General features: G+C 33.1%; 2 protein-coding genes across 4 annotated transcripts; one reads left to right on the top strand and one right to left on the bottom strand.

The window, feature by feature from the left end:
* Window positions 1-342: 342 nt before the first annotated feature.
* Window positions 343-5,590, top strand: LOC123209250. Of its 2 annotated transcripts, none has more exons than XM_044627144.1 (7): window positions 343-547; window positions 638-810; window positions 896-948; window positions 2,206-2,320; window positions 2,538-2,660; window positions 4,960-5,131; window positions 5,331-5,590. In XM_044627144.1, the coding sequence occupies exons 1-7, from the start codon at window positions 443-445 to the stop codon at window positions 5,502-5,504; spliced, it is 915 nt and encodes a 304-aa protein (XP_044483079.1). In that variant the 5' UTR covers window positions 343-442; the 3' UTR covers window positions 5,505-5,590. The 2 variants fall into 2 exon arrangements, with proteins under 2 accessions (XP_044483079.1, XP_044483078.1); XM_044627143.1 differs by having other exon boundaries at window positions 352-547; window positions 5,319-5,590.
* Window positions 5,591-6,380: 790 nt separating this feature from the next.
* On the bottom strand, window positions 6,381-7,935 carry LOC123209251 (upstream activation factor subunit UAF30-like). 2 transcript variants are annotated; one of them, XM_044627145.1, is made up of 2 exons: window positions 7,586-7,935; window positions 6,381-6,752 (listed from the first exon to the last, which is right to left on the bottom strand). In XM_044627145.1, the coding sequence occupies exons 1-2, from the start codon at window positions 7,853-7,855 to the stop codon at window positions 6,594-6,596; spliced, it is 429 nt and encodes a 142-aa protein (XP_044483080.1). In that variant the 5' UTR covers window positions 7,856-7,935; the 3' UTR covers window positions 6,381-6,593. The 2 variants fall into 2 exon arrangements, with proteins under 2 accessions (XP_044483080.1, XP_044483081.1); XM_044627146.1 differs by having other exon boundaries at window positions 6,381-6,719; window positions 7,586-7,923.
* Window positions 7,936-20,557: the final 12,622 nt, after the last annotated feature.

The raw sequence follows: 20,557 nt of genomic DNA, 5'->3' as shown, positions 1-20,557 counted from the left end.
AAACATCTTAAAAATTAAATCAAAATGCAAAACATGACAATGAACTTTAAAGTAACCTATTAAAACACTTCATACTAACTTTTGAACTTATTTTAAGCAAATTTTGGAGAAGAGGTTGAATGAATTTCAACTGAAAATCAACATATATCGTCAATTGGCAATATATCTTTGAATAAATGCAGAATGTGGTCAACACTGATCAATCCCCTTTTTTTGTATAATAGGGTAAATTTGATCAATTATATTTTCTTGACTATATCTATAGAATTTGTTGCAGGATTTTCTAAAATTAGATACCCTTTATTTAATTTTAAAATATATAAAAGATATTTAAGGTTGTGTGGGTGTGGCAGTTGCATTGGTGGCAGAGGATGAAGGACAGTTTTAAGCCGTTGCAGAAAAATGGCCAATCAGTTTCACTTAGAAAGAAGCTATCTTCTCTATGGGCATGGCTGTGGTTGTATCACCAACACAAAGGCCAAGGCCTTATCCTTTCAAGCCCGTCTGCTCTTCCACCTCCAAATGCCGCCCCGCCGTTATTCTTCCAGTTGCATTTCTCTCCCTCTTTGTTTGTTTTCATGTATAAATTTTGTCAAAATTTCACCATTGATGACAAGTTGAGTTGTGTTTGTTACAGGGATTAGGAAACAATTCTGGAGACTACAAGAAGTTGGAGATGACATTGAATGAGTATGGAGTATCCACAGTGGTTGCCAACGTGTCACGATTGGACTGGTTCAGAAATGCAGCAGGTTTGGCTGACCCCAACTACTGGCGAGGCACTCTTCGTCCTCGCCCGGTTCTTGATTGGTACGCTAACCTTTCTGTCCGTCTATATAATGTAAGTAGATTAATAGTGGATTATATAATTGTAGAAGACGATGTTCATGAGCAGGTATTTCAAGAGGATTGATGAGGCCATTGAAAAGGCTAAGCCATTGGCTCCAGGTAGTGCTCTTTTTGTAAATTTCATTGAATAGCTTACTTACGCCATTTTTGTCTTGTTTCCTCATAAGATTAGTTGATGCACTCTATTAGTATTTATCCCTTTGCGACAGAATGTGTTGAAAAACAATTTAAAATCCCAAGACATAAGTCTAAATCAACTGAGGTGACTTATTGTTGTATCCTGTTTGTTGTTTGAGAGTAAACAAACTTCTATTGTTCTTATGACTTGATATATTGTTTGCAAAGCATAGTGTTATTTTCACTTTATTCAAGTTCAATTTTCTCAAGCTTCTTGTCACTTGTGTTGAAAATTATTACTGAACTTGATGTCACAAGAATCGAAAGTTTAAGCCATTATTTGCAAGTAAAATTACTATCTATAGTTTTCATTTTAGCAGTGTATTAAACCCCATATTAATATGTGATTGAAATTGAAAGGTGAACTAGTGAGTCGTTGGATTCCTTCTAGTTATAATTTTTTGTTTATCTGATTGCATGCCAAATGATTATTTAGTATGTGGATACATAGTAAACACTTACTACTACTATCATGCAAATCAAAGTGATTCATAATAGGAAAGGCACAAAAACACTAAGTTATTACATTATTTTTACTGTATCATACTTTCTATGCTGCTCTTGCAATTTGAAAGGAAAGAAAATGATATAATTGTTAAGCAATATATTGTTTATGGATGATTAACTAGGCATAAATTCATTCCATTCACTATAGATGAATGTTTACCCTACATAACCAACCACCCCGAAGGAACCACTTCCTTCATTTTTATCTGTGATTGCAAAAGTTGTTCTTGTTATGGTATAGCTTGAAGAAAGTTCATTAGCAAGGCCATCAAGTTGGGTGAAAGAGGAGCCAACATTTTTCAATCCTTGAACTAAAAATGGGGCAAAAATGTTCATGCTACATGCTGCTAGGATCCCTAACCTTTAGGCATGTATACAATAAAAGAAATCTAGAATTCTCTTGTATTTCCATAAGCAATAATAAGCTCCTTGTTCTGGTTTTTTAATCAAGTAGAATCTAATGATAAATATGAAGCAAATGATCCCACATTAGATCTTGCACTGTCTGGTTATCTCAAAGCAACTAAAATGGTGATTATTGAGGAAACTGCCGGCGATAGTAATCGGAATCATGTTCTGACTTTTGCACCATTGCTTCTTTATTGTAAATGCCTCTTTATATAATACCCACATACCATGCTATCTAAAACCCTGTAATTTTTCTAATTGTAGAGGGAAGTTTATCCCTGATTGGACACTCAGCTGGAGGATGGCTTGCACGTGTCTACATGGAAGAATTTGGGTTCTCTGATGTCTCTTTGTTATTGACTCTTGGTACTCCCCACCTGTAGGTTATCAATTTTCAGAATTGGATATTCTTGCTAAACTTTTGGATGCATTAAAGTTTTTCACACATACTTTATATGCATAGTGGAGTTGTTTGGTTGGGATAGGCTTGCAACTTCAGTTAATCTATTGTAAAAAATTACTTAAATTAATTGTGAGGTTTATCCTTTTTTTCCTTTTGTCATGAATCCAACCATCATTTTAAAAAACTTTTCCAGGCCACCTCCAAAAGCTTCACCTGGTGTGATTGATCAAACAAGGGGTCTCCTGAACTATGTTGAAGAAAATTGCCCAAAACCTGTTTACACACCTCAACTAAAATATGTATGTGTTGCGGGCAGGTAACCTCTTTATCAGATCCTGTTATTGTTCCAGAATTTAATCTTTTTTCAATTTTACCACTTAACTAGTTAAATTTTTGCAAGTTAAATATTGTTATCGCTAGTTTGTGCAACATACTGTAGATTTCTGAAATTCTCCTCTCAATGTACAATGCACTTTTTCATCAAAGAAAATAAGTGTTCTAAGATCCTATCGTTACCTTGGTGAACCATCAGTAGTTATTTTATTCTAGAATTTGGATCTTATTACATTAACTTTAGGTATGCACACAAAATATTCCTCTTTATTTCTGCGGTTGTTCATTTTTTAAAGAAGAACGTACTATTCACACCGTTCAAACCACATTTCTTTTAGATAAATTGCAAGACTGAATTTAAAACACACTTTCACCTTCTTTTGGAGGTTGAGGCCTAGCTTGATGCAGTTGAGGTGACTGCCTTTTGTACGAATGTTTTGATTGTTTTCATTTCAATTTTCATGTTTAGATATCTATGAAGTCAACTTACCTTAGGTTATTTGACTAAACGTAACTGAAAACAAGGATGCAATTGTTTTTCATGTGGTACCTAATTTTTCCCTTTTCCACTTAAATTAAGAAATGCTTCTTGTTTAAATCAATTGATCGAGTAAATCTGTGTTATTCCTTGAGAAAGTAAAGGAAAAATTGTTTTGTAGTTGTATAGAATCATGTCTGGTTAGTCTTCAGTTGTTAACCTGTTGGCTAAGTAATTCACAACCATCGTCAATGGAAAAGAGATAACACAAAAAACTCCTAGGTTCAGCTTTCTAGAGATCGAATTCTCTCCATAAAATTGCCTAGTTATCAAGATGCTAGACATTATCCTTCAATCAACCGAAGTTGCCCAGAAAACTTAATTTAAATTATCCTCCCTCTTCCTTTCCCATGCCTCCCTTTTTATCTCCTTTCTTTCCTTAGCTATATTCACATGGCCATCTCCCTAATGTGGGCCTCCTCTTTCGTTTTGTGCTAGCAGTTACATTGTGTTTATGCCAACGATTTTTTTCCTCCCTTTTCCTTTCCCATGCCTCCCTTTTTATCTCCTTTCTTTCCTTAGCTATGGTCACATGGCCTTCTACCTAAAGTGGTCCTCCTCTTTCTTTTTGTGATAGCAGTTATGTTGTGTTTATGCTGCTGATTTAAGCACCTTGGTCCATACTTTTCATCACACTCAATTTCGATTGGATATCGGCTTCTGAAAGCTTTCGAAAATTGTTGTCATTTCCTGCACTTGAAATCAACCCACTAGAACTCACAGGCTCTTTTGCAAGTTTGGTGTATTTAACCGAGTTAAGTCTGCTTCATTAGTGTTTGAAGATGGGTGGGAAAAATTGGATTTTGTATGTTTTTGGCTTGCAGGTTGTTAAGTGTAAGGGTCTGAGTAGTGTGTGTTTAGGTGTAAGTGGGTTGTAACTCCTGGGCCAGGGCAGTAATAGTTAAGGTTGGATTGAGTGAAAGTGTATAGGCTGGAACATTTGTTTATATGGAAATTAGACTTGAAGTAGATTGGGTTGGGTTGGTGTATGTTTGGGCTGTAGTGAGTTAAAGTGTTTGGGTTGGGGTTGTTAGTATGATAAAAGAATCAGGTCGGGTTATAGTCTTAGATCTGCAAGTTAAATCGATTGGATATAGATTCAGGTCAGGTGTTTGTCACCTTGTTCTTTTCTTGTCTTTTGTGCCCTTTGCATTGCATCTTCCAAATCCCTCAATCCAAATCATTTCACCTCAACAACCCATCCAGATCTTTTCTTAGATTTTTTGTGCCCTTTGCATTGCACATATGATGTATGTTTGTTTATCCTAAAAGAATCACATTGCAGAGAAAATTATGTAAATCCAACTGTATTTTAAAAGTTGTTGAAGTTAATTTTGTGGATGATCATCATTAATATCTTTCTCTTCTTTTGTTCTTTTTATTTATTTATTTTTATTTTCATTATTATTATTTTTTCTTGCATGTCACTGAATGGCAAATCATAGAAATGTAGTTAAAATTTACACGTACGATGCTCCTGTACATTTGATATGAAAATAGAAACTGAAAGGCTGAGGCCGACTGTAAGGGTTCTTTGCAATGGCTGGCTGTTTATGAATAATATGTGCTACTCATTGTGAACTGAATCATATTGCGCCTAACCTGAAAAGGTTTTGTAAATTTTATGTTGAAAAGAACTAAGAAATTGTGTCGACATAAGGGATTTGCAAATTGTACTTGGTTAAGTTTATGTAAATCAAAATATTGCTAAAACATTAAACTTAAATGAGTTGTATAATTGCAGGTATATTCAGGGAGCTCGCTTCTTTGGAAACTCATACGTTGATGTTGATTCTGTTGTTCCTGTCAACAGTGACCAACCAATTTCTGAGGTTGCTGTCATGAATAACGAGACTAATTCAACATCAGTTTCAACAGCATTTCGTGCTAGATTAGTTGGACAGGGGTACAAGCAGGTAACCTCGATGATCTCTGCACCTCATCCATATTTCAAAAAGTTAAAAAATAGAATGTTATCTAAAGAGTTTTGATTTCTCTGTTTTCATGTTTCCATCCTCTGTTTAAATTATGCATGTTTTCTTAGTAAAAAAGGATATCCTGTGAGTTGATGTTAGTGGTTGATTGGTCATATTGATAAATCAGGTGTGTGGGCAGGCAGATGTATGGGGTGACGGAGTTGTGCCGGAAATATCAGCGCATCTGGATGGTGCACTAAACATCAGCTTGGATGGAGTTTATCACTCGCCGGTTGGTTCAGATGACATGTTGAGACCCTGGTATGGTTCTCCTGCAGTAGTTGAAAAATGGATACACCACCTCCTCAACTAGTTATATATCTGTGAGATGCTTCACTAGAAAGCAATGATTATCTATTAATGCAGTGGTCTATCTATGAAGTGTTAAAATCATTTCAATTTCTTTCTTTTTCATTTTTTTTTTTTTATTTTCCCTTTTTGTTGCCTTCCTTCGAATTTGAAAGCCACCGATTTCAAACATCAAGAAAATAGATGGTTAGAAATGGCAATGGTCGAGCTATGTTGGACTGATCTCAGCCGAACAAAAACACAAAACCCAAAATATGGCCCAAGACCCCTAAGACTATGCCCTCATAGGCCCTTGTTCGGCTGGCCTGTGTGTTTTTGCACCTCTGTCCACTCAATTATAATTTTTTAATTATAATATTTATCTATTTTTTATTATTTATAATTTTTAATATTTTTTAAAGATTGTTTCTGGGCTAACCCAAAGGCCTTATCACACGGCCTAAAACACATCCTGCTTTTACCATGCTAGGCCAACACAGGCCGTGCCAAATTTTCCACAGCCGATCCCGATCCTTTGACATCTCTGTAAATGGTTGATGCTTTTTAGTGCTTTATATTGGAAGACAAGACCTCAGTCCTCTCTACGTATTTCTTACTGCCTACCAACATGATTTGAAAACCAAAGCCATATTGTCAGCAACTTGCTTTAAACATAGCGCAAAAGATTCATACATGCATCTAATTTCCTCTCATGGTTCCACATGTTTCACATACACAACTCAATGTTCTTAAGATAAAGGGACCAAATGAATACTCCTCATCATCACATTATTTTAGTAAGAAGCATTGATTAGGTATCATCCCCCTAGATAAATCAGAACTAGAAAAATAACCTAGTATGAAGCATTGTGTAGGAATCATCACCAACATAAATCAAAAATTGAAAAAGAACCTGGAGGCCACAATGCCAAATAAACCTTTTCCATGTCCACCTAAACACCTGAGTCACAAACCCAAACCCAAGAGTTCTGCTGTCACACAATAGTATGCATAAATATTACAACTTCCATACAAGAATGAGCGCAAGAGCAAGCTCTTAAGAGTTTGGTATCAATTTGAAGCCAAAAACCTACAGTTGATATCTGAACAGCAGTCAAGCAGTCTTCACAAAATGTGGGGACAATAGTTTCCCAATCTCCAGGAATCCAACAGTATCTTTACCATCAAAGATGGCCTTAAGCTTGGCATCACAGATGATTTCCCGCTTATTCTGAGGATTCTGCACCCAAAGGCCAATAGATATTACCATTCTCTGAATCATAGCACATTTCCAACTACACAAGTTCAGATACATGTATCTAATACTGATAAGCCATATGTAATATACATGAGATAAAAGAAATTCCAATCACGACAAATTATAGAAAGCAAATCAAAATCCAGAATTGAGCATGAGTGCCCTCCCCATTAATAGGCATAGCTGAACAATAAGTAGTTCTCTCTAAAATTTACCTGACTATTCTAATACTTGCTATACATGGAGAAGCCTTTACCAAATATTAGAAGTCCATCCTAAGGCTACTACATTAACACGGTAACAATAAAAGTCGAATGCATCAAACATAAAACTTATATATATGCACATTAGCTGACTATTTCATTTATAAATACATAAAACATGCACAAAAAAGAGTCATTCAGAATCAACAAACCTCAACGGTTGCACACCTCCTCACATGCCAACACAATGCATCACCATGCATGGTTTTTGGCAAATGAAATCTATCTTGCATAAAATCCCCAATGATCAACTTGTTGATTTTAATTTTCTAGCGTTTCCTAAATGAGATAACACTATTAAGCAGTGATAATTTACTTATTTGAAACCAAGTGCTTGAACCTCAAAGCCCAGCCTTTGACACTAAAAATCGTTCATTCTACGCGTAACTTGTTTTCTGACACTACCAATAGTAATTTCAACTAGTTAAAACTGCTTTTTAAAATAAAAACAAAAAATAAACAAACTCGGTCAGATAGTTCTACAAAAACACCCTAATCGAACCCAAACACAAACACAATCTGGGAGATTCCACATATACATAAATAAAATATTAGGGTTTAAAATGAAAAATGAAAAAAGAAAACCTGGAGGTTGTGAGTCTTGATGTGTGTCCAGATCTTGCGAACGGCGTCAGCGCGGGAAGATTCAGAGGCTCCCAGAAAACGAGCAAGGGTAGGGGAGATAGGGCCCACCTTAAGAATTCCAACGGGTCGAACAGAGGCTGGAGATTTGGTTTTGGGCTTTTTGGCAGTGGTTGAATTAGTTCTGGTGGCGACAGAGGCTGACGAAGAGGACTTGGCCGGAGCCAAGAGAGCCCGGCAAGCGTTGAAAACCCTAGAAGCAGCAGAGGACATCGGTGTTTATTGCTCAAGAAAATGAGTAAGCCAATTAGGACTTTGATTATATAGCAGCGGACACCGGTCAACAACCCACGAAAGTTTTAATATCAAAACAAATTAGTATCTATAGGGTTTCTAAAGCGTCTCTTATTTGTTAAAACTTTTTACTAAAAATAAGAATAAAATTCTTATTTTATTAATAATATAAAAAAATATAAAATTTAGTAAGTTTTTTTTCTTAAATTTTAAAATCTAACAATTTTATCCTTATATAAAGTTTTCTAACTTTAAAAAATAATATTTTTTTTTCCCAAAACCTATTATTTATTCTCTTACCCTCTCTAACCACCATCTTCAGCAACCGATGATGATTCTTTTGCCTGAGGACACATCTGCCACCATCCCTCACCCTCTTTAGCACACAATAAAAACATATAAATTCAAAAAAACTGATGAAGCCTTGACAATTCATCTAAAATCAATAAAGATAAGTCTTCGTCGATTCAAATGAGTTGACGAAGCCCTATCACTTTGTCAATTTCAAACAACTCTTCCTTGAGTCAAAGAGATAGTGATCAGTGTATGAGTTCAACCATCGTTGTTAGTGGTCGAAGAGGATAAAAAAATAAACCTTAGGTTTTTTTTTTTTTAATGGGAGTGGGATGTTATTTTTTAAAGTTAAAAAACTTTAGACAGAGAAAAAGTTATTAGTTTTTAAAATCTAGGGGGAAAAACTTAATAAAATTTATATTTTTAAAATTGTTAGTAAAACAATGATTTTAACATTATCTCTAATAGAAATTAATTTATGAGTGAAATATTAGATTTTTTAAATTTTTTGGATGTGTATTTTTTAACATTAAAACTTACAACTTACGTAGGAAATAACCCTTTGGCCCAATAAATAAATATAAATCCTAATTCACTGTAAAACAGTTGAAAAAATTAAGTATTGAAATTTAAGATTTATTTTGAAATAAGCTCGATAAATGTAAAATCAATCTAATCCCATTTATTTATTTATTTGAAGTTTATTATGGGTGTATTTTTATAAATTTGTATGACCAAATTTTGAAGGGGCGTTTTGGACTAAATTTTATGACCAAAAAAATTGTTAACTGACCAGAATGCCCTTAATATAAACCAAGTTTTTCCGTCATTGTCGCCCATTTTCCAACTTCCAACCAATTTTTTGTTAAAAATCCAGCAAATCCGTTGAAACACCACCCACTTTCAGCCTCAACACTTGAAAACATGATTATCCCTAGTTTTTGTTTTGTTTTTCGTTGCCGTTTGAATTTATCAAAGCTCTTATATTTCTTGTGGAGCTTCAAGCTTTGTTGATTAGCATTTTCAGTTACATAATAGCAAAGTAATGGGAAAAAAAAAGAAACATTTTACCATTTCATGCAATAATGTTACTAATCCTGACTCTGATAATCTTGATTATTATGGGTTTGTGTTTGAGAGATTGAGTCTTAGGGTTTTTGATTAACAAATACGGTTTTAGGGGTTATTTAACTGATTAAAATTATGAATTTGTTTAAAATAAATGGAGTTTCAAGTGTTATTGAAAAAAATTGAACGTGATTGGAGTTGATATGTCAAAATTTTAGTTGAAAAACAAAGTTTAGCATTAAACTTTAAAGAAAGTTTAGCATTAACTCAAAACTTTCAAACAAGAGGGTTTATGTTTGAAAAAAGTTAGAGAGTTATATGTGTTTTTATCATGTGACATGGCAAAAGGATTGGGTCAGGCCGACCATTGTAGTTTGGCCCAAAAAGGCATAACTCACTATTGTAACAGATTGCGTTCAACACATGGGTTGATCAAACTGTGTTGTAGGGTTAGCCTTCAACCCCGCCGATCGACTTGATTCAACACGGACTATAGCACACCCTTAAAAAACAAAAAAAAAAAAGGAAGTTGTGGCCTACAAGGTACAAAAACAACCCCACACATGTGAGAGACACTATTGGATAACCATACACGAGTTAATTTATTCTTCTTGCTACCAAAGTGTATGAAAAATAGTTACCTCAAGTCAAATGTCAAATAACCCAAGAAGACATAATTAGAGAAAACAAGTTTATCATTCCATCACCAATAGAATACAAAGTTTCATTTAATTAGATATAACATTTAGTAATAAAAAATAATTTTACATCATTTGAAAATATAAATAAGGTCAAAAGACTTATTCCCACCCAAGGTTTGGTATATTCCCAAATTCTTATCTGCGAAGTTTCAAAAACTCAAATACTGATCAATCTGTTAAAATTTTCTATTAGGGTTAAGGGTAAAAATGTTATTTAGCTAAAAAAATTTTAATCACATTTTCCCTCTTAATTTAAAAATCCAACAATTTTTTCTATAACACTTCTCTCTAGATACATACCTTTGGTAGGAATATGTCAAAAGAGAAAAGTCCACGATTAAATCATTTGAAAACTTTAATGCATTATTATAATTATAAAGCATACAAAAAGATGATGCAATAAAAACACTTTATCAATTAGTACTGATATGATCCTAAGTATCTAAAATGACTAGAAACAAAGATAATAATAAAAGCAACAATAATAATGATAAAAGTATGTGTCTGATAAAACTAAATTATAAAAAGCCCTTCTCCTCGTGCAGCTACTAGCTGGACTGCTAGATCCCCTGTCTATCCTACTACTTATCTTTACCTGTAAACATACGAAAGGAAACACGTGAATAAAACTCAGTAAGTGGTGACCTTTTGACACCTAAAACTATAATATATAACTAATGGTAAAGCTTGCATTCCATTCATAAGCTAAATGTGATCACATTATGGCACCTTGGTGCCCTGACATGGATCTCCCACGGGGAATGGTGAAGACCTAAGTTGAACTCGACATATCTGATACCCTGGTGAAAGTTACTATTGTGCCTTGCATACATGTCAAATGACCTATTGGGCTATTTAACAAGGACACCTTGATCACATGAGAAAATCTCTAATAATAGTTCATTATTTTACCACATAAGCTAATTATAACTATTGACTAACCATCTAGAGATGACTCTACCTCAAATACATAGTGGTGCATCCCGTTGATCACGTGAAAAATATCTAAAAGCCACATCCTTCCCATGCACACTTGAACTGAACTAGGTGGCTATACGTTTTAATGTCGAGTACATGATGCATCTCACGGATATCCATCCCTTTTGCTTCCATAATTACCGTCACTTACGCACATAGCTGGTGAATATCTAGTTGTGTGACAATAGTCTTAAGGTTATTGACTTTCAACTCAAATTCGATTCGATCAAAGTTGTGTTGTCATCCACACAATCGAGCACCTCATATATGTCTTTTATTAAATTTTGTATTCTCTATTAACTTATTATTCTTCTTACATAACTCTCTCTTGTTATACACACAGTCAAGGGTATAATCATCTTTTTGTCTTTGTCTAGGGATACATGGTCGTATACGTCTCAACCTACACTTATGTGCCTTGTAAACCATAGAGACAGATGTGTGACACTCAGCACACGATCGCGTATATAGTAGATGCACATGGGGAGTTAACTTGGACACACTCTCATGTACTTTGATCCACATGTACAAGTCACATGTCCTTTAACGCATGTTATCTATTTTTGGAAAGTCATACACAGATGTGGTCTTATACCACATGACTATATATTTCTCCCCTCATAATGAGCGTGGGAACTTCAGACTTCAAAATTTTTGGAATGACACAAAAACGTGTATAAGACCATACACGACCATGTGTCATAATTTGGAAATTGCATCCTAGGATTTCTACATTTCTCTAATTACTATTTCGATGATACTTACACAATCAATGCACAAACTATAGTCTTTAAGCATCCTAAACATATTATTTCCATCATTTCTAATCATAATGCATGTATACATAATCTCATGGCATCAAACCTAAAAGCAATGAACATTCATGCTAAAACACATAACCAAGAAACTAGACATGCATATAATTCATCCTATTCACATATGAAATCCATTTCATCAATTAGATCATCACAATCATGTATAAATCACCCTAAATCATATGTATAACAGAAAACTTCGTAAAGTTTATGATCAAACAAGGGAAGCCATTCCATTTACTTGTTTTCCTATGCTTAACGATGCACTCTCTTTGATACTAATGACTTTCGATGATTGACGTTGATTCCTCATTCGACCACAGACTTTTCTCACACTTTTTTGAGCGGTTAGGAAACAAAAGAATATGAAAGAATTAAGGTTGGTTACATTTTTATTTTATCTCTAGGATACAATACACCGGCGTGTATGGGACCATACACTGTCATGTGTGGGACTATACACAATCGTGTATCTAGTTGCATAACTAAGATAACCTTTTGTTTCACTGCAATCACAATCTTATCCACTAATTGACTTTTTGTTGACCATACACGGCTATGTATGCCTTCAAACATGGGCGTGTATCCTTGCAAATCATTAAACACCATATTTAAAAACTAAGAGAAGACCAAAATACCCTTGGGCTTACTTGTGAGTTCTACATCCCCCAATCTAAAGTTTGCAAAGTGACCATTTTTCTTTTATGGTTTTTTTCCTTCTCTCCAATGACCACTATTCTCATCATCAAAAATCGAAAGATGACAAAGCGTTCCTCTAGGTAGGAAATCAACCACTGTTTTTATAGGTTTTTGTTGAAAGACGACAAAACATCATCTTCCTCTCTTTGAATGGACAAAGACAATTCATGTTTTCGACTAAAAATTGGCATCTTTAGAATGAGTCTAATATAGATCTTCGATCAAACAAAGACAAATCATCTTCGTCTAACCAAAGAAACAAAGATGACACTTTGTTATCTTTTGACAAAAATCAAGGCGAACGGTGGTCAATATTGACACCTAGGGGAAGGTTTTGTCGTCTTTCGATCTTCGATGTTGAGAATGATGGTCACCAGAGAGAAGGAGAAAAAATCTTTAATGGAAAAATTGTCACTTTTCAAACTTTAAGTGAGGGAAAATTGTTAGATTTTTAAGGCTACCTCTCTCTATAAGCACTGCCCTCTAAAGAGAAATATTACTTTCACTTTATTTAACGCCAAAAGCATATTTCCATCCAAGGTTTGTTGAATTTCCAAACTAGTACATGTTAAATATTAAAAACTCAAACTTCTACCTGTGGACGATTAAAATTAGCAAAATCAGTTAAATTTAAAGGTATATTTGTCATTTAACCTTTAATCTAAAATAAATAAATTTTTATCTCATTTTCTCACCTTAGGTTTAAAAATTAATAATTTCCCCCTACCCAAAGTTTTGAAAAGTAATATTTTCACCCTTAAAGTTTACTTTTCTTTTTCAAAATTTCCGGCCATTGAAATCGCCTCTATTACACATTTTCTCTAGTGCTCTCTCTGCTTCCTTATAACACCTCTCTCAAGGCACTTTCCCCTATTCAAAATATGCACCCTAAGAGACGTGACTGGACAAACTTTTATAGCATGTTATCTTAATTATTAAATACAAAACATTTAAATCAAACCCACTATACCAAAAGTATACTAAAATGAAACACTATAATTCAAATATTATTTGGATAATATGAATGAAAACATCTAAAAGTAAGCTTGAGTTCATACAAATCAGTCCAAACCAATAACACTCAAATCCACTTGCATTAATACATATAAAAAATCCAAAAAAGTGTAATGAATGGTTTATGAATAACAATGAAGAACATCCAAATCCCATGACCTCATGCATCGAAATGAGTCGTACCACTAGTCTCCCTACTGCCACTCTGCTGCTCTGAAACCCTACCTACAAAATTACACAGAAAGCACATGAATGGATTTGCACTCAGTAAACAACAAAAGTAATTTATATAGTGGTGTTACTTCCTTCCTAAGAAAATTCACGGTGTACATTGACATCCCAAATGTCATGTAAAACCTTATGACATCCCGAATGTCATTCTTATATGTCATTCATACGCATCCCTATACATGTCCTGCCTTTACACACACAATCCCAAATGTTATGACACCTATTGTTAATGTAGAATCACATAGATTTATTAACCCAATTGCTTTCACTGCACTTTACACATAGGTTTTTCACTTCTCTAATCTGTATATTTTTAACAAAACTTCATACATTTTGAATCCCTTTCAAGGGATTACACTTCCAAATTTCCCTAACACTATTTGGGTGTGTATCCTTTACATACAGACATGTATTACCAAATCTACACGACCTAAGACAAAAACACACGGGGAGTGTATACTTGGGATAGGGCACACAACTATCTATCCTATACCATATAGACATGTGTCCATTCTCAATTCTACACCCCTATGTATACAACTTACATAGGTGGATATTCCTAAATACACACGGGCATGTGTTGCCAAAATTCCAAATTTCTAGAATTCCAATTTTAACTCCTTTATGTTTTTCATGCATCCAAAAATAACCAAAATTTTTCTCAAAGTACATACTTCATAACCAATACTTTACCATAGAGCCCTATTCTGCACTATACACATGAATCAATGAATTATCCATCATCAGCATAACACAACACATAGCCAGTATGTCTCTTATCCTACACTACACATAAAAAGCTCCTTCATCCACATACCAATCCTAGTGAGTTTTTTTATCATTCTACCAACCCAAACAACCTATTAACATTAAACTAAACAACCATACATAGAGGAAATCATTACTAAACCTAGATCAAACAATTCTAACTACAAATAAGACCACAATCATGTAAAAACTCAATCAATCTCTACTTCCATTATCAATATATATATATATATATATATATATATATATATATATTGATAATCTAAAATGTGACTTTAGCACTCTCTAATCCTCTCTTCTCTCTTGTTTGGCTAAAAGGATTTTGAAAAAAAAATAAGAACTGTCTCTTCAGCGACCATTTTTATTTTCAAATTAAATAGACATACATGAGCATATATGCTAAATACAGAGCATCTACGCTGATTATTAAACATTAAAAACATGTCACAAGATTCCCACAAAACATAGTCTTATCCCAACATTCAAAATTTGCTGATTAGACACGGTCATGTATCTTACTCACACGGTCGTGTAACCTAGTTAAAGTTTATCAAAATACATGATATGCGAAAAGACCATTTTACCATTTTTATCGCATCATGTACAAGTGTGTAACCTCTTATACACGATCGTGCATGCCACAAATCACATAAAAGTCTCTCAAACATAACCTCACCTAGGAAAAATACTAAAAAGACTAAAATAACCTTAAGCATACCTACGGATATTACATTCCCAATGATCTCTCCCTCTCTGGAATCTTTCTCCCCTCCAAAAGGAACATCATCTTAGAGAAAACACCAAAAATATAGATTTGTCTTCTACCTTCCATTGCGTTCATAGGTCAATCTGCTGCATGAATAAGATGTAAAGATCTGTCTTCCATCTTTTGTTGCATGAATCAAACTCATAGATTCGTCTTCTATCGCATGTCAATTCGGTAGGAGGCACGAACAATACATGCGATGCAAACAAGCAATGAATGTGCGTCTTCCATCTTCAGTGTTTTCTTTACAATGACGTTTAATCTGGAGGAGAAAAGATCACCAAAGATGGAGAAAACATTGGAAGGGAGAGAAAGCACCAAAGAAAATAAGCGATAGAGCCGGTTTCAGTGGTTGAAAGTTCTAGAAAAGAAAAGTAAACCTTAAAGGTGAAAATGTTACTTTTCAAAACTTTGAGTGGGAGTAAATTGTTAATTTTTAAACCTAAGGTGAGAAAATGAGATAAAAAATTATTATTTTTTAAGATTAAAGGTTGAATAACAAATATACATTTAGATTTAACTGATTCTATTAATTTTAATCGTTAATAGGTGAAAGTTTGGATTTTCAATACTTAACAAGTATCAATTTGGGAATTCAACAAACCTCAGGTAAGAATATGTCTTTTGGCATTTACTTAACATGCATGATACAATTATTAAATTATGCAGAATTTTAAACATTTAATTAAATTACTAAAATACCCTTAATAGAACGTACATCTGACAAAAACGTCAAAAAATATCACATTTATAATACCAATACTCAAGTGTGTAGTTTTAAAACATAATAACATAGAATATTTGTTTCATAGATAAATAAAAACATAAGCAATGATAAAATTTCCCTTATGCCTCGAATTAGCTAACTCACCACTTTGTAACTACCACCTCTACATATTATGTAACATCCCTCCCTAGAAGTACTACCCATCGAAAGAGAAATGTTACGAATTAATATTTGGAACGTCTATTTTTTTTCTTTTTAAAAATACTTTAAAATAAATGCATCATTAAAAGTGTTTAGAAAGTATTTCAAGAAAATTGAAAATCTGGAAGCGAACAAAAGATGTATATACTCATATGAAAACAGAGAGTAATCATATGCAACTGTACCATAATCTCAAAAAGTCAAAAGTCGACAAAAACATGTCATTGTATGCATGTAATATAAACCAGAGATAACCTGCTCTAGCCGAATCTACCTACGTTGACCTGACCTTGCCTCGTAGCTACCTCGATCACTTGTACCTGCAATCAGAAAAGAAAAGGGAGTGAGTGATAAGAACACTTAGTAAAGGGAAAGAATCAAGTAAACTATCTTTTTTTTTTTTCAGTTATAACTCACTTTTGGGACTCAACCTCACATCCTAACCTCTATAAGAGATTGAAGGGATAATTTAGTTCACTCTTTACTATTTGGGTCATACTTTGTCCCATTTGGTGTCTATTTGATACTTTCTGAAAAGTAACTATAGGGATTTGACACTTTTCTAAGCTCAAGCTCTTTTTCTTTCACTACACTATTTCTGAATCTGAATTGAGTTCTACTGCCAGCATGCTCTACTGCGAGCGGACCCTACTAGGGGTCTATGTCCTACTACGAACGTGTCCTACTGCGGACGTGCCCTATTGCGGGCAGTGTAGTGTAAAGTGCCCCCTTATAGTTTATAGCATGCATGCGGGTCTTATATCTTACTAATTTTGCTTCCATTTAAATTTATTCATAACTCACGAGACATTACTCTTGGGACGACCCCTAAATCTTGAGCCCTAAATTCCTTTTCTTGTTTTTCTTTCTTTTTCTTTTCTTCTTTTTCTTTTCTTCTTTTCTTTTTTTCTCTCCTTTCTTTCCTTTCCTTTCTTTTCTTTCTTCTTCCTTTCTTTCTTTCTTTCTTTTTTTCTTTCCTGCCCAAAACTACGAAATATTGTTCGCAGAACAGTTATTTAGCAGTGCAACCTTCTTTTTCATACAATTTAAGAGCCCAAACGGTTTCTAATTCATACAAGCTATATATCGTTGGAAAGAGGATTCAAAGATCTTTCCAACAGGATATAATAGCACTCATAATTCAATAGATAAGACAGTGAAAATGTGAGATAAAATCAGTGGCAAAAACTGTCTCCCCTGTTTATTTGGTAAAACAGTCCTTGTGGTTCATGCAATATTTAACAATCCAAATGATCCCCAATTCATACAAACTATATATCACTGAAAAGAGAATTCAAATAGCTTTCCAACGAGATATAATAGCACTCATAATTCTATAGATAAGACAGTCAAAACGTGAGATAAACTCAATGACAAAACAGCCTCCTCTGTTTATTTAGTAAAACAGTCATTTTGGTTTATACAATCTTTAACAGTCCAAATGATCTCTAATTCATACAAGATATATATCATTGGAAAGAGGATTCAAAGAGCTTTCCAAGAAGATATAATAGCACTCATAATTCATTAGATAAGATAGCCAAAACATGGGACGAACTCAGTGGCAAAAACTGTAAATATCATGCAACTTTCTACCATGAACAAAATAACACACATAGACATCCCAAATGGCAAAACAACATTCCTCAACTTCAAATTCATCATTATAACATAGATCCAAGGAACCAAAAGCCTAAAACATGTAACATATCAAGAAGGATACCTCTTACCTTGTTTCAAGTCAAATCTTTGCGAGTTGGCTTCCTCCTCTTTATTTTGCTTCCTTTATCACCAAGATTACTTTAAATCAATACCAAAACACACTAACATATTCACATAACATGCATATAAACATAGATAAAAGGAGAAGGAAGGAGATCTTTGGTTACCAAAGCTTCCAAAGTGCTTCTCTTTTTTTTCTTTTTATTTTATCTTCCAATATCTCTTAAATTTCTTCCTTTGGCTTCACAAAACAAAAGAAAAGAACATGAAGGAGGCTGGCTGTTGGAGCTTTACGGGAGAAAAAGATGATAGAAAAACTTGAAGCTTCCTTTTGTCTTTTGTCTTTTTTATAATCTTTATCTCTTTTTTTTTCTTTCTCTTTTTGACTTTTTTGTATAGTTATATATATATATAGTTATATATAACTATATATAAATAACTATATATATATATATATATATATATATATATATATATATATATATATATATATATATATATATATATATATATATATAACACACACATATATATATATATATATAAAATGAGAAAAATCTCAAAACAGGGTCAAAAGACATAATTATCCCTGAAATATACCTGAGGATATTACATATTACTCCTAAAATAAATAAGGAAATGAGTTAGTGATAAACACTCATTAAATAAGAAACATTATGTCCTACATAATTCCTTTTCTTATTCCTTTCCGTTATATAAATATATATATTCCACTTACTTATTTAGAGTATACTTTCGAACTCCAAACTTTGATGATGTGAAAATCTTTTATACTTGATCATCCAAGGAACACCTTTGGTCCTAGTTTGATAACTTAGTACTTAAATTGCATCACTTAGGGTATGCTTTTGGACCCCTAAACTTCAATGACTTTTTATATGCAATACATGCAAAACTGTGTTGAAAACATTTTTCTTTAAAAAACATTATATCTTTAAAAATATATATATTTTTTATGCCAATCAAACTAAGTTGAAGCAGAGATTCAACACAATTGGCCACATGAATAACATAGTTGCATAACTTCATTTCACCACACATCTATTGGATTACAATAACATCATTTGCATCCTATTATAGGCATATGTAAGAAGAATCTCATATATGCCCTCTCGTAAAAAACCTCATATGAAAACATATCTATAAAAACTATTATGATAAGAACATATTTTCATAAGTGTCATGCAAATTTGTAATACTACAGAACATGTCCCACATATGTTCTACTAGTATTTTTAGTCCACATAGGTACTATAGAATCGAATCCTACACATGTAATATGGTACTTTAGTCCTACATGTCTTGTAACACCTCATCTCGATGGTCTTGTCCCTCAAGGTTAGACATGGCAATGGGCCGGGTCAGGTCGACCCATCGGGCTTACGAGTCGGGTCAGGCCCAAGGCCCATATAGTAATGAGCTTTCAGGCTGGGTCGACCCATATATTTTTGAAAGTCCAAAGCCCGACCCTATATATAAATGGATCGGGCTGAGCCTTAAATGGGCCAGCTTATTTAAACAATTTTTTAAAAAATTTTAATTAAAATTTTTAAATACAAATTATTTTTCAATTGTTAAAATTGATAACAACACCTAGAATATTTTATTTATAATTCTTATTTGTGGCAAAAGAATATTATGGTTACATGATGAAAAATATTATAAGTTTATACTATAATACAAATAAATTAATTTACATATTGTATAAATTACAAATATAAATAAAATATATATACTATATCATTTATCTACTCATTTTTAACATTCAAATCTCTAAATTCTTTTGATATTGAATCTATTTGTAATATTTTGTAATAATAAAATTGAAATAAAAATGAAATTATAAATACAAGGAATTATTATTTACGAATTTAGATAATTTTTGAAAGAGAATTGATGAGAGAAAATGAGGTTGAGAATGTAATGTAAGAATTGAGATAGAGAGAAATTAAAATTGATAAAGAGTTGGATTGATTTATCTAGAGAAAAATAAATAAATCAAAAAATTTTAAAAAAGATTTAAAGGCTTCTACTTCGACAGAAAGGCTTCTGATTTTTTTAATTTTTAATTTTTAAATAGTAATGGGTCAGGTGGAACTAGCTCATGAGTTTAATATTAAAGCCTATGACCTAACCCGAAAGGCGCATGGGTTAGACCTGACACGCGATAGTACTAGGCTAGGTTTTAAATTCGTATTTTAGGTCGAGCCTCCATTTAGCCCAGCTCAATTAACACGTCTACTCGAGGTATAATGTTACTTAATCTTAACTAAGTAGAAGCAATAATAATACTACATACATGCTCAAAGAAAACCATTTATTGAATAACCTCAATAGCATTAATAATCACAAAATCTCAACAATTAAAATCCCAAGCATCAATACTCAAACCAAATGACAAATTAATCAATTTGTGTAACTACAATGAAATGACAAATGAGAAGAGTGCATACGGGACTCTCTTCTTTTTCATAGGTTCGAGTATTCAAATTTATAATTTGAATAAATTATAAAATTATATATTAAATCAAAATAAATTAATTTATATGTTTTTTCATATATTTGCTCTTTTAAAATCAAAATTCTGATATAATATTATCAATAAAATAAGCTATTGGCACATTTTAAACAAACCCTTTATCATAAACAAAATAAATAAGTTGTATTAAATGATAA

This window comes from Mangifera indica, chromosome 2, assembly GCF_011075055.1.
Source record: "Mangifera indica cultivar Alphonso chromosome 2, CATAS_Mindica_2.1, whole genome shotgun sequence".
In the NCBI taxonomy this organism is placed as follows: Eukaryota; Viridiplantae; Streptophyta; class Magnoliopsida; order Sapindales; family Anacardiaceae; genus Mangifera; species Mangifera indica.
Note: the sequence above shows the minus strand (reverse complement) of the source record. Positions and strands in the feature narration are given on the sequence as shown.